This window comes from Osmerus mordax, chromosome 24 (assembly GCF_038355195.1).
Source record: "Osmerus mordax isolate fOsmMor3 chromosome 24, fOsmMor3.pri, whole genome shotgun sequence".
Taxonomy (NCBI): domain Eukaryota; kingdom Metazoa; phylum Chordata; class Actinopteri; order Osmeriformes; family Osmeridae; genus Osmerus; species Osmerus mordax.
In genome coordinates this window covers 1431658-1444851 of record NC_090073.1, presented here as the reverse complement: position 1 = coordinate 1444851, position 13194 = coordinate 1431658, and the positions used below count along the sequence as shown (strand labels likewise).

Below are 13194 nucleotides of genomic sequence, written 5' to 3'. Positions count from 1 at the left end.
GTGTTTATTCAAGATGAGCTGCGTGCCTGAGTCAGAGGACATAATTGAACCTCGGAAGGAGCCAGTTAGACAGGAAGTGATACTGAAGACAAATAACACCTGCTGTCCCTGGCCCTCAGGGACAGCAGGTGTTATTTGTGGGTTAGCTGCTCAGTTAATAACGACAAGTCACTATATTGTCCATTATTTAGCATAGTTCAAGCATTTATTAAAATATTATTTTTCTTTTTGTACTAAACATGACACGTCCTCTACAAACGTATAAATATAGCAAACTTCCAGTTGGTTTGTTGGTATACCCATGCACTTTCAATGTACAAACCATAGTGAACATGGACACTTAGGATCACAAGTTTAATATATTGAATGGAAGCATGGCACAGAAATAATTATTGGTTTATTAATCAATAATTAATTGGTAAGAAACAGACACAGAGCACTTACATTATGATAAATTACAAACTGAATGCAGAATAACAAAACAGCTTCAAAGAAAACAGTTGAAACAAGGGTTCTGTAAATAAATGTGTTGTTTGGCCAGTCAAAGTAAAACTCTCTAAGCCTTCTAAATGAGCTACGGAGCACTTGGTAACTGTAATACTGGCTTACGAGACTGAACAGTGACCAGACTGACTGATACAAATGCCAAAAGGAAAACTGCATATCTGTATTACTGATGCAATACCACTCACAAACCTGCAGGTGTGTGTGTGCATGAATGTACACGTGTGCACGGGGGCGAGTGTGTGTGAGATAGAAGGGAGAGAGTGAGTAGCAGACAGATATGGATACAAACTTCCACTGGCGTTCTCTGCAATCTACCTTTGGCATGTGATGCTTCTTCCTCTTGTCTGATTGCAGCTGAGCTTATAAATTGTATTGGTCAATGCTCAGTTCCTGGTGATGTCACCTAAACAGACATGGCAGTGCAATTATGCCAGAGGTGAGGTGTGCAAAGCCACAATCTGGCGAATCACACAACCAGATCAGAAAGGAGCCCCAACATCTAGACTGGCTACTGCTAATCTGAACTCAACTAACCCCTTCCAAAGGAGTGTCCCGTTAAACAGGGGCTTGTTTGATTGCATAGAAAAAGTCTATAAAAGAGCACAATTAAAACAAGCACAGAGACATCCAGCTGATATGTGAGCCTGAGAAATGTGTTTGGAACAGGGCCAGGACAAATGTCATTTCCGCTGGTCCTTGCAGACACGTCCAGGAAGTGAAGGTAAACATGCCTCACTTGAGAAATCTGCAGTCCTGAACATGCTCTTTATCTTTGTGGTCCAACTGACCCAAACAGGCCCAGCCTGACAGGCCAGAGCAGGATGGTGAGACACACGTAAGAAATATAAGACACAAAAGCACACGTATGAGATGTGTAACAAAGGCTGGGGCAGGGAGACCAGAGTTTATGTGACACCCCTGTCTTCCCTGGTCAAGCCCACGATTGTAAAGCATCCCCTGGCGTCTCGACATCCAGCCTGGAAGTCAACACCTCCAGGAAACAATGGCAGCAAACTAACTACAACTGGAACTCCTAGCTTGGTGAAGGTAGCACCTCAAATCTGTTAGAGCACAAAACACACCTCATCGAGATACTTTGTCTGCCTTCAAGGCATCAATATCATAAACATGCTCATATGAGGAAAAAGGTAAACAAAATGAAATTTAAAACGAAAAAAAGAAACAACAAAAAAAACAGCCTATCTGTGTGTGTATGCGAGAGTGTGTGTGAGAGAGTACGTGCGTGCGTGTATGTGCAAGTGTGTTCATCTGTGTGTAAGCGTGTGTGTGTATGTGTGTCTGCCCTAGGCCTGGAAGCGCTTGGTGCAGATGAGCGGGGACATGAGGGTCCACATGTAGAAGAGCAGACAGACCCAGCAGGACACCATCTTGATCCAGAACACCGACCAGCTGCCTTCCAGAATCTTCTCAATCTTGTGGTTGTCGTAACTGAGGTGGACACAAAAGACCCAGCAGATACATATTTAATAAATGCAATCACACAAAGATGCATGTGTTGTTGTATGTGTACGCAGTGCACGTTGGCACGTGAAAGTATAGCGTGTGTGCAGAAAAACGTGTATGTGGATCGTGTGTGCGTGTGTATGTCTGTAGTGTGTATGTGTATAGCGAGTGTGAGTGTGCGTGTGCATACTGGAACCAGTTGGTGAGGTTCATCATGACATAGAGGGACCCCAGGAAGAAGACGCAGTGGAAGTAGGAGTAGCGGTAGACTGTCCTTTCCCTCTCGTCATACATCACATCCTGGCCCCCGCCCCTCCTCTCCTCATCATTGTCCTGGTCGTCTAGGCAACAGAACACAGCAATACATAGATTGATCCATAGGTCGTTTTTTCCTCCACTAGGGGGCTTTGTTGCTTGATGGTGTGTTTCAGTTGAATTCGGAAGTCAGAGTTCCAACAAACAAAGTTTTAAGAACCCCATTACGTCTGACGTAATGGGGCTATTATGTGTGAAATACAGCGTAATGGGTTTTTATCAACTGGTGTTGCTAACAATGGCTAACCTGGCATATTTTTTAGGTGGACCTCATATTTGCAACACTGCTACTCATACACTAGGGGGCAGAATTGCACCTTGGTTCACAACAGCCCAGAAAAAGCTCCTAGTAACAGTGACGTCATCTGTGTTTGTTACCCAATGCTTTCCCTCTATTGTGACTGTTCAATAAATATAGCTATGGGAGGCCTGATGGACTGGAAGACAGAAAGGAGGAGGGGAGAGATGAACAAGGGGGGAGAGAGACAGGAGGGGGGCAGGAGAGGAGAGACAGACAAGGGGGGAGGGAGAGACAAGAGGGGGAGAGATAGGGAGGAGGGGGAGAGAGAGACAGGAGAGGGGGAGGGAGAGAGGGAAGAGAGCAAGCAGCATTTTTGCCAGGGCTACAGCCCTGAATCATTTGAGTGTAGCCCCGAATTTTTATGTCTCAACAAAAAAAACAATGTGTGTAAGTTTTCGGCTTCTCAATGACACTAGTCAGTGACAACGGGAAGAGAGTCGCAGGAAGAGAATAGAGGAGAAATGGCAGAACGTAGGCAAAAACAACAATGAGTCTAACGTAATGTTTATACTACATAAAGAAAATGTTTTTTTATACATTAAATTAATGCAAAATATTTTGCTCGCCCAGCATGCAAGCTGGCATTCTCTGTTGATGTCCTTAGCTGAGAACAAAGGTCCTATGTTTGGTTTCAGCAAGCCCTGAATGTTAACGTCTGTCTACGCCCCTGAGAGCGAGGGATGAGGGGGGAGAGAGACAGGGAGTGTTCTATAGTGAACATCTTTACCTCTGGCATCTCCAAAACAGAAGCAGCAGCGTGCTCTCTGAAAAAGAAAGAGACAGAATAAAGTTACACACACTGGATTGTAAGACTGGCGCATACACAAGCATGTGGTAATGCAAACCAAGAGGTAGTGTGGTAGAGGGACAGAAGGAAGGAGGTCTGCACATGGTGTGTGTGTTCCTACCTCAGTCTCCGGCTCGCTGCTCCCAAACACACCCAGTGCTGCAGAGCTTCTTTTGGTTGTGGATGTCAAACTACACAAGCGCACACACACGCGCACACACACATAGGAAGCAGTGACTATGGTTATTGAAAGACCTAAGGAGACTACTCTTAACTGGAAACATATGGGGACACACCCTTTCTTCAGCAGTTCCAATCACACCCATCCTCATTCTTGCTTTAGCTATATCATATACACTTGAGATCAAAATGAGAGAACAACCTACAATTTTCGTTAAGTTCACTGCTTAAACCTATTTGAAGTTATACTAACAGGAGTAGAAGAGCAGTTTTTAAGTGTATTTCATAAATTAAACATATTCTGAAGCATATGATAAAAATTTCAAATATAGCTGCAAGCAGCAATGGCGGATTCCTCCAAACATTGCAAACCATTGAAAAATGTATATTCTTTACAAATTGTCACTGTAAAAATCCATGCTGCAGACTTACCAAAGGGATACCAAATCTGAAATGCAATACCATCAAGATCCACAAGGGCTTTTATTTCAAGCCAAGGAGTGAAGGGAGGGGGCTTGGTGAGCCTACCCATTCCAGAAAGCCTTGTATCTTTGTGTATCAGGGCGTGGCCTGTAGCGTCACTTATGGGTGATATTGGGCCATTTGTGGTGTGGTAGTTACTCGTGGTCTATACTATCAATGTTTCAGGATTTTGAGAACTTTTTACCATTGCATACAAAATCGGAAATGCAATACCATCAAGATCCACATGGGCCTTTGCTAAAGACCAAGCAATGAGTGGGGCTTGGTCAGCCCACAATTGCCTGAAATGTTGTGTATGCGTCTCGCCAAGCTTGCGCGTGTGTCAAGGGAAAGGCTGAGTGTGTGAGAATGTGGAGCGCGCGCGCTGAGGAGCAGGGGAGACATTACATTGGAAATTTCCTTAACAATTAGCCAAGCATGCATGTTTCAAATATTCACCAAAAATCTACTTTTCATCTCACAGTCAACCTTTTCTCAGATTTGTGTACTAAACATTCTCAAGAGTCTTCATATGAACTTGTGATTGAATCAGAGTATCAGTTTTTTACTGGCGGATGTGTAAAGTATTATTTTAGCGTGAGCGATAAATTCGATTTGCTTTATATCAATCATTTTTTGAGATATGAAGTTGCCTTTGCACATGGTAACATGTTGTAGTGTCGTCCACCGATATACCAAGTTTAGTGTTGATATCTCAAAGATTTGCTGAGATTTGACCCAAGTTCCTGTTTGGTTACTTTTTTGCTGATTTTGATTGGCTGTGCCGGACAAACGGTTTAGAAAATCAAAACGCCATGGGATAACTTTTGTGAGGCTTGGTCTGAAGATCATCTCTGGTCATTTTGAAGAAGATATGACAAAAATTGTAGGAGGAGTAGGCTTTCAAAGGTTTTTGATACAACCGGAAATAGCGGAAAATCTATATAACCGGAAATTGACGTCATAGGGTGTGTTGAACTCGTCCAACTTTGACCCATTGGTGGCGCTAGAGTGGTCTAATGGGATACATGAAACTTGGTGTAGGTATAGAAGGAACTGTCCTTAATGAGTGTGCCAAATTTCACAAAAGGTTATCCAAGGGTTCTAGGGGCTGCCATTGACTCCCATGGAACTAGAATAATAATAATAATAAAACTAACAATAACAATAGGTTTCCTCCTTACGGAGGAATCCTAATAATAAAACTAACAATAACAATAGGTTTCCTCCTTACGGAGGAATCCTAATAATAAAACTAACAATAACAATAGGTTTCCTCCTTACGGAGGAATCCTAATAATAATAAAACTAACAATAACAATAGGTTTCCTCCTTACGGAGGAATCCTAATTAAGACACTTGAAAAATAACTCTGATCCAAATTTGGAGAACACTTTCAGATACATGTGTTGGTGTTAATCTGGCACCTGGTGCTAATTTCCTTAATTATCTGACAAACCCTATTTAACTGGAAGCATTCCTGTTAGAATAACTTCCCAATCATCACTAACTTGTGACTCAGTGAAAGGTAACTGAAACTCTAAGGTAACTGAAGGCCAAAGATATTACCCTTTCATCCACTGCAAGAGAAGTTGGTTGTTCCAAATCTGTGATTCTAGAATATTCAAGTTTTACAATCACAGGAACAGGGTATATACAGTGTCTCGCCGTCTTTCAAATAATTTGGACTGAATGCCCACTCTGCAATGCCTACAGCCTCTCATCAGCAGAAGGAATCAAAAGGCTAGACTAGCTTTAGCTGAGGAGCATGTTGTGTGGACAGAGGACAACTGTTTTATTTATTTAGTTCAGATGGGAAAAATAATGTTCGGCGTCAGACTGGGGAAAGACTGGACCCGAAGTGCATCAAGAAGTCAGTGAAAGGTGGAGAAGGAAGTGTTATGGTTTGGGGGATGTTTTCTGCAGCAGGAGTTGGGCCTCTTATACAGCTACATGGCAGGGGGAATGCAAACGTTCATCAGAACCTCCTTTGGCAACATGCAGTTCCTTCCCTGCGAGCATCTCCCAATAAGTCCCTTGACACACTGCAAAACAGGTAAAGCAGTTCCTTGAAGCTAAGAACATTGAAATAATGAAATGCCCAGAGTCCTGATCTAAACACGATTGATAATCTCTTAAAAATCCTTGGCGACAAAATTATGGCTAAGAAACCCACTACAGTTACAGAACTGTGGAAGAGACTGGAAGAGGAGAAGACCAAGATCCCACCAGAGCAGTGTGAGAAACTGTTGTGGAAATTTTTGGATAAATATGTTTTAATAGTGGTAAAACTTTAAAGCTCCTTTGTTCATTAATAATGGACAGCCAGTGACTAGTTTAAGTAAGGTTTTAAGGTGCTGAAAGCTCTGTGGGATGGTTTATCCTGGAGGATGGGTGAAGCATCTTATATGGCCTTCTATCTTGATAGTGAATGAAATCTGGTTGGGCTTAAGGTATTTATGACCTGAGAGGGGAAGTTCTAGAAAGGGTCAATTGAAGATTTCCTGTTTCATTGTTTGTATGTAATTAATTATTGTTTGAAAATGACCACACAAAGGACAGTTGACCATTTCAATGGTCAGCTTGTGTAGCTTTATTACCTCCTGACCTAGAGAGAAATGTGACATCAAATGAGCCTGGGACACCAGGGGGGTATTCCAGGTAGCGTGAGCCTGAGCCTGATAGCGTTGGCAGACATGGGATATCCGTTCCTGGTTCAGCCAACCGATCTCTAACCAAATTTAATTTGCTTACTTATACGCCGGGAGAGGATTTTAAGAATGCGATTCGATGTGCTTTAATTCCCTGATGAATACCTAGGTTAACGTTACCGTTTCCCGTCACAATCTGTAATTTATTTTAGCAAAATTCTCAGCCCTTAGGCCTACATCGCTGATGTTACTCGCCGTGGACGTGCACTCAGAACTGACCAGATGCTTTTTGGCACTGAAATAAAGACAAAAAATTGAAATGGTATTTGGTCTAGGTCTTCATTGCCTAAACTAGAAATCTAACAATGAGTATGTTTATTGGCTATTGTTCCTACAATTTACATGATTCACCTGTGACCATGTACCGTCCTGTAACTGGTGTTTCAGCAAATGTCTTTCAAGATTGTAGGAGGTCAATATTGACCAAACAACCTAAACTAATTCCCCTATGGTTTGAAGGAAGATGGGAAACTGAACAGTGTATTAACACTAACCAAATAATGCCAATACCAATGGAATTACAGTTATTTGACTCTATGGGTTAAATCAGAGCAAGAATGGTCAAAGTAAGGTTAAATAATATAATAATTTAATCATATGGCAAATGAATGAAATCAATGGAGTCAGGTGGCTGAGCGGTTAGGGAGTTGGGCTAGTAATCAGAAGGTTGCCAGTTCGATTCCCGGCTGTGCAAAATGACGTTGTGTCCTTGGGCAAGGCACTTCACCCTACTTGCCTCGGGGGGTATGTCCCTGTACTTACTGTAAGTCGCTCTGGATAAGAGTGTCTGCTAAATGACTAAATGTAAATGTAATGAAGGTTAACTCTTACCTACTCTACCATGATTATTGTAAATCAAAGATAGAAAGCAAGAGGTGAGGAAGAAGGAGTAGGACAAGCCAGAGATGAGGAGAAAGTCTCAGGAGATCAAGAATCCACTGACTCTTCACAATTCCTTTTATACCGAAGAACAACTAATCACACCACAATCTTGACCCTGCGTTTTGTCTGAGAATGACGGCGTTTGGTTTGAGAGCGTTTTTTCTGAGAATGACGGCGTTTAGTTTGAGGGCGTTTTGTCTGAGAATGACGGCATTTGGTTTGAGAATGACGGCGTTTGGTTTGAGAGCGTTTTGTCTGAGAATGATAGAGGTTTTTCTGAGACTGAAGCCGTTTCTCAGACCAGACTTTTGGTCTGAGAAACGGCTTCAGTCTTGACGCCTTTTCGTTTGAGTCTGACACATTAGTCTGAGATCTGAGGATGTCCTAAAATGAACACTGTATAGCTACCTAAAATGGCAAGACAGCTGCAGAAACGCCACTGGCTAGGCCAGGGTGATAACATGTAGCTAGCTATGTTTCCAGGCTGTGACATCAACACTGTATTTTTGTACATTTACATTTAGTCATTTAGCAGACGCTCTTATCCAGAGCGACTTACAGTAAGTACAGGGACATTCCCCCGAGGCAAGTAGGGTGAAGTGCCTTGCCCAAGGACACAACGTCATTTTGCACAGCCGGGAATCGAACTGGCAACCTTCTGATTACTAGCCCAACTCCCTAACCGCTCAGCCACCTGACTCCATTGATTTCATTCATTTGCCATATGATTAAATTATTATATTATTTAACCTTACTTTGACCATTCTTGCTCTGATTTAACCCATAGAGTCAAATAACTGTAATTCCATTGGTATTGGCATTATTTGGTTAGTGTTAATACACTGTTCAGTTTCCCATCTTCCTTCAAACCATAGGGGAATTAGTTTAGGTTGTTTGGTCAATATTGACCTCCTACAATCTTGAAAGACATTTGCTGAAACACCAGTTACAGGACGGTACATGGTCACAGGTGAATCATGTAAATTGTAGGAACAATAGCCAATAAACATACTCATTGTTAGATTTCTAGTTTAGGCAATGAAGGACACACCGTCAGTTGGCATGACCGGGAATCGAACTGGCAACCTTCGGATTACTAGCCCGATTCCCTCACCGCTCAGCCAACTGACTCCACGCCCTTCAACTGGTTAGGTTCTGCTTCTGTCTAGTACATTTACATTTAGTCATTTAGCAGACGCTCTTATCCAGAGCGACTTACAGTAAGTACTGGCAACCTTCGGATTACTAGCCCGATTCCCTAACCGCTCAGCCACCTGACTCCCTCCCTAGTAGTTAGCTAGCTCAGCTGTACAACTTACCGGTCTGAATCGAGGAGCACAACGATCGCTTCCAGTAAACTTGTTATACTAGCCATAATTCCCAAAATAAATTTCAAGCTTATTTAAGTTTTTGGGGGCATATTTTCAGTTTGCAGATAGTACTGTTTGAATCGCGATTCCAGCTGAGATACTGCTGGTGACAGCATTGTTAGAATAAGCTTGTTTCAAAGGGGGTTCTTTATAAATGAACTATTGCAATATGAGTAAATTCTTAAAAATATCACTAGAAGGGAAAAACTTAATGGACGTTTAAGTCATATAGGTTAGGACCATTTTACACGGGATTGACCAATTTCTTCGTTTTGATGCGACTGTTTCAACTATATGAGGCTGCCATATAGCCTATCACCATTCCCTCTTGCACCAAGGGAAATGAGAAGAGAACCGTTTCATTCTACACTTCACTCTTAGTATTTTGAAGTGTAAATGAGCAACAACAAATGAATGCTTTTTAATCCATGCAATCTTCATAAATAATAACTATGCATATTTATTTAAAATATACAGAAATATCAGTTGTAAAATGTAAGTACACCCAGGAAAATTCTCCAAATGTGTGGATGTTTGCTATTAGTTTAAACAATAGGTTTGGAGGTGACATAGTAAAGAAAGAAAGAAAAAAGAACTTCCCTCACTGCAACCACACCTCACAATTTCCCCAGAAATTGTACCCTCTCTAGTTGAGTCTCAGATTTCCACCACACTGGATCTTCTACACAACGTAGAAATCAAAAATCCTTTCCCTCTAGCAACAGTAAATCACAAACCCCTTCTTTACAGAGTGTGTGTGTGTGTGTGTGTGTGGGGGGGGTCTCACCAGGAGTAGAGAACACATCCAAACAGGATAACAATTCCCACACTGGTTACGATCTTGTTATCACCATCACCGCCTGAGCCAAGCTTGAAGGGGAACACACACACCTGCATGTCCTCGTCATTTACCTTCACCGCTATGAGAGAGAGTGTGTTTATTAGTATACTGTATGCCTTACATGACAGAATAATGTCTGACTCTCCCCTGTCCTCTCTCCCCATTGGTTGGGCCCCCCCGCATACTCACTCTCAATTGGCTTGCTGGAGAAGGCAGAGAAGGTGAGGTACATGACGTAGACACTGATGACTCCCGGCTGAAGAAGGCCTGACGTGGGCTTAACTGGACACACACACACACATGCATACATACACAGACGCACACACACATAAACACTCAGTTTTTAACAAGCGCGTGTGGTGATATGATCGGTACATGATTGTGTCACGTGCGTGCATCCTTGTGCACGTGCCTGTGTTTGTGTGTGCTGTAGCCTCACGTTTCTGGATGCATGGAGAGATGGCAAGCAGGGAGACCAGGAAGCAGAGGCTGGCGTTGGTCGACAGGAAGATCTTATTGAGCAGGCAGGCCTCCGAGTGGGTGTAGTACAGGGCCATGAATACTACAGCACCAACAGCCACAGTGAACAGCACCAGGGTGACCAGGGCCAGCGCAGCATACCACAGCCGGTTATACTTCACCCCCGAGTACCTGTGGGAAGGTGGAGGAGGGGTTAGGGTGTCTGGCAAGGCTGTGGTTTCCATCTACAGAGCCAGCAGATGCCTCCACCTTGGTACACACTGTAGGGGGATAACATACTCTGAACCCTTCCTCTCTCTCTCCTCCCCTTCTCCATTCTTCTAGGTCAGTCTGACCCCTGCTCTCATTCTCTCTCTCCCTCTCTTGGTTCCTCCTCCCTTCCTCTGGCTAGAGAGAGGAAGCTCTGAGTACACACTCACCATGAGGAGTACATTTACATTTACATTTAGTCATTTAGCAGACGCTCTTATCCAGAGCGACTTACAGTAAGTACAGGGACATTCCCCCGAGGCAAGTAGGGTGAAGTGCCTTGCCCAAGGACACAACGTCAGTTGGCATGACCGGGAATCGAACTGGCAACCTTTGGATTACTAGCCCGATTCCCTCACCGCTCAGCCATCTGACTCCCTCCCAGTACAGAAATATAGTGGTATGAATTTGGCCTACAATATGGATTTTGACTATACCGTGTAACCGCGGTAGAGCCTTCCAGACACACCCGACATACCCCTTCCAAATTTGGTAGATTAGACGACTAGAAATGTTAAGAAAAACAAATATATTGTGATATATACCGTTATCGTCCATGCTTCAAAATTATAATATGATATACATTTTTAGCCATACCGCCCAACCCTATGCCAAACCCTCCAAACATTTTCATGTTGTCTTTTCAACTTCAAATTTTGCACGCTAGTTAGCTCCCTGTCATGTGACAACTGAGCGCAGTGACAAGGAGTGATTGACAGCAAATATTAACCAATCTGAAATCTTCATTAAAGTTAAGAATGTAAAGATGACGTTTAACTGGTTATGTAACATTGGATGGAATGGTGGACCGGTCACTGTTATAGTGATGGAAAGTTTGAATAATTTTACGGATTCTGCAACATTTGATTCCCTGACCTGAACACATCCACTATTGCAAATATAAACAGATACTTTTTAAAATATAAATTCCCGCATTAAATACAAAGCATTATGACACTCCATCCATCCTTCATCTGCCGCTTTTCTGGGGGTCGGGTCGTGGGGGCAGCAACCTAAGCAGGGAGGCCCAGACTTCCCTTTCCCCGGCCACTTCCACCAGCTCTTCCTGGGGGACCCCGAGGCGTTCCCAGGCCAGCCGAGAGACATAGTCCCTCCAGCGTGTCCTGGGTCTTCCCCGGGGCCTCTTCCCAGTGGGACGTGCCCAGAACACCTCACCAGGGAGGCGTCCAGGAGGCATCCTTATCAGATGCCCGAGCCACCTCAACTGGCCCCTCTCGACGCGGAGGAGCAGCGGTTCTACTCTGAGCCCCTCCCGGATGACCGAGCTTCTCACCCTATCTCTAAGGGAGAGCCCGGACACCCCGTGGAGAAAACTCATTTTGGCCGCTTGTATTCGCAATCTCGTTCTTTCGGTCACTACCCACAGTTCGTGACCATAGGTGAGGGTAGGAACGTAGATTGACTGGTAAATAGAGAGCTTCGCCTTTCGACTCAGCTCCTTCTTCACCAGGACGGACCAATGCAGAGCCCGCATCACTGCGGATGCTGCACCGATCCGCCTGTCGATCTCGTGCTCCATTCTTCCCTCACTCGTGAACAAGACCCCGAGATACTTGAACTCCTCCGCTTGGGTCAAGATCTCCTCCCCGACCCGGAGATTGCACTCCACCCTTTTCCGGTCGCTAAATTCTGTCCATATAAGTTATGAACAGAATCGGTGACAAAGGGCAGCCCTGGCGGAGTCCAACCCTCACCGAGAACAAGTTCGACTTACTGCCGGCAATGCGGACCAAACTCTGGCACCGGTCGTACAGGGACCAGACAGCCCCGATCAGGGAATCTGGTACCCCGTACTCCCGGAACACCCCCCACATGAGCCCCCGTGGGACACGGTCGAATGCCTTTTCCAAATCCACAAAACATGTGTAGACTGGTTGGGCGAACTCCCATGCACCCTCCAGGACCCTTCCGAGGGTGTAGAGCTGGTCCACAGTTCCACGGCCAGGACGAAAACCACATTGCTCCTCCTGAATCCGAGGTTCGACAATCCGATGGACCCTCCTCTCCAGAACCCCTGAATAGACTTTCCCAGGGAGGCTGAGGAGTGTGATCCCCCTAAAGTTGGAGCACACCCTCCGGTCCCCCTTTTTAAAGAAGGGAACCACCAACCCGGTCTGCCAGTCCAGAGGCACTGTCCCCGATGTCCACGCGATGTTGCAGAGTCGTGTCAACCAAAACAGCCCTACAACATCCAGAACCTTAAGGAACTCCGGGTGGACCTCATCCATCCCAGGGGCCCTGCCACCACGGAGCTTTTCAACCACCGCGGGCGACCTCAGCCCCAGAGATAGAAGGGCCCCCCCCCGATGTCCCCAGACTCTGCCTCCACGTCGGAAAGCGTGTTGGTGGAATTAAGGAGGTCTTCAAAGTATTCCTTCCACCGATCCAGGACATCCCCCATTGAGGTCAGCAGCGCACCATCCCCACCATATACAGCGTTGATAGTGCACTGCTTCCCCCTCCTGAGTCGCCGGATGGTGGTCCAGAACCTTTTCGAAGCCGTTCGGAAGTCATTCTCCATGGCCTCGCCGAACTCCTCCCACGCCCGGGTTTTTGCCTCCGCGACCGCCAAAGCCGGATTCCGCTTAGCCTGCAGGTACACATCAGCTGCCTCTGGAGTCCTA

The 13194-nt window shown here is 44.7% G+C and overlaps 1 protein-coding gene across 2 annotated transcripts in view; it reads right to left on the bottom strand.

Moving 5' to 3' along the window:
- Positions 1-379: 379 nt before the first annotated feature.
- Positions 380-13194, bottom strand: part of serinc5 (serine incorporator 5) — a 39146-nt gene continuing 26331 nt past the window's right edge. For both annotated transcript variants that reach the window (XM_067227574.1, XM_067227573.1), the window contains 7 exons: positions 10260-10471; positions 10010-10102; positions 9767-9899; positions 3496-3565; positions 3315-3351; positions 2162-2312; positions 380-1956 (listed from right to left, as the gene is read on the bottom strand). In XM_067227574.1, coding sequence (XP_067083675.1) covers positions 1812-1956; positions 2162-2312; positions 3315-3351; positions 3496-3565; positions 9767-9899; positions 10010-10102; positions 10260-10471 — 841 coding nt within the window. In that variant the 3' untranslated portion in view covers positions 380-1811. The remainder of the gene's footprint in view (positions 1957-2161; positions 2313-3314; positions 3352-3495; positions 3566-9766; positions 9900-10009; positions 10103-10259; positions 10472-13194) is intronic.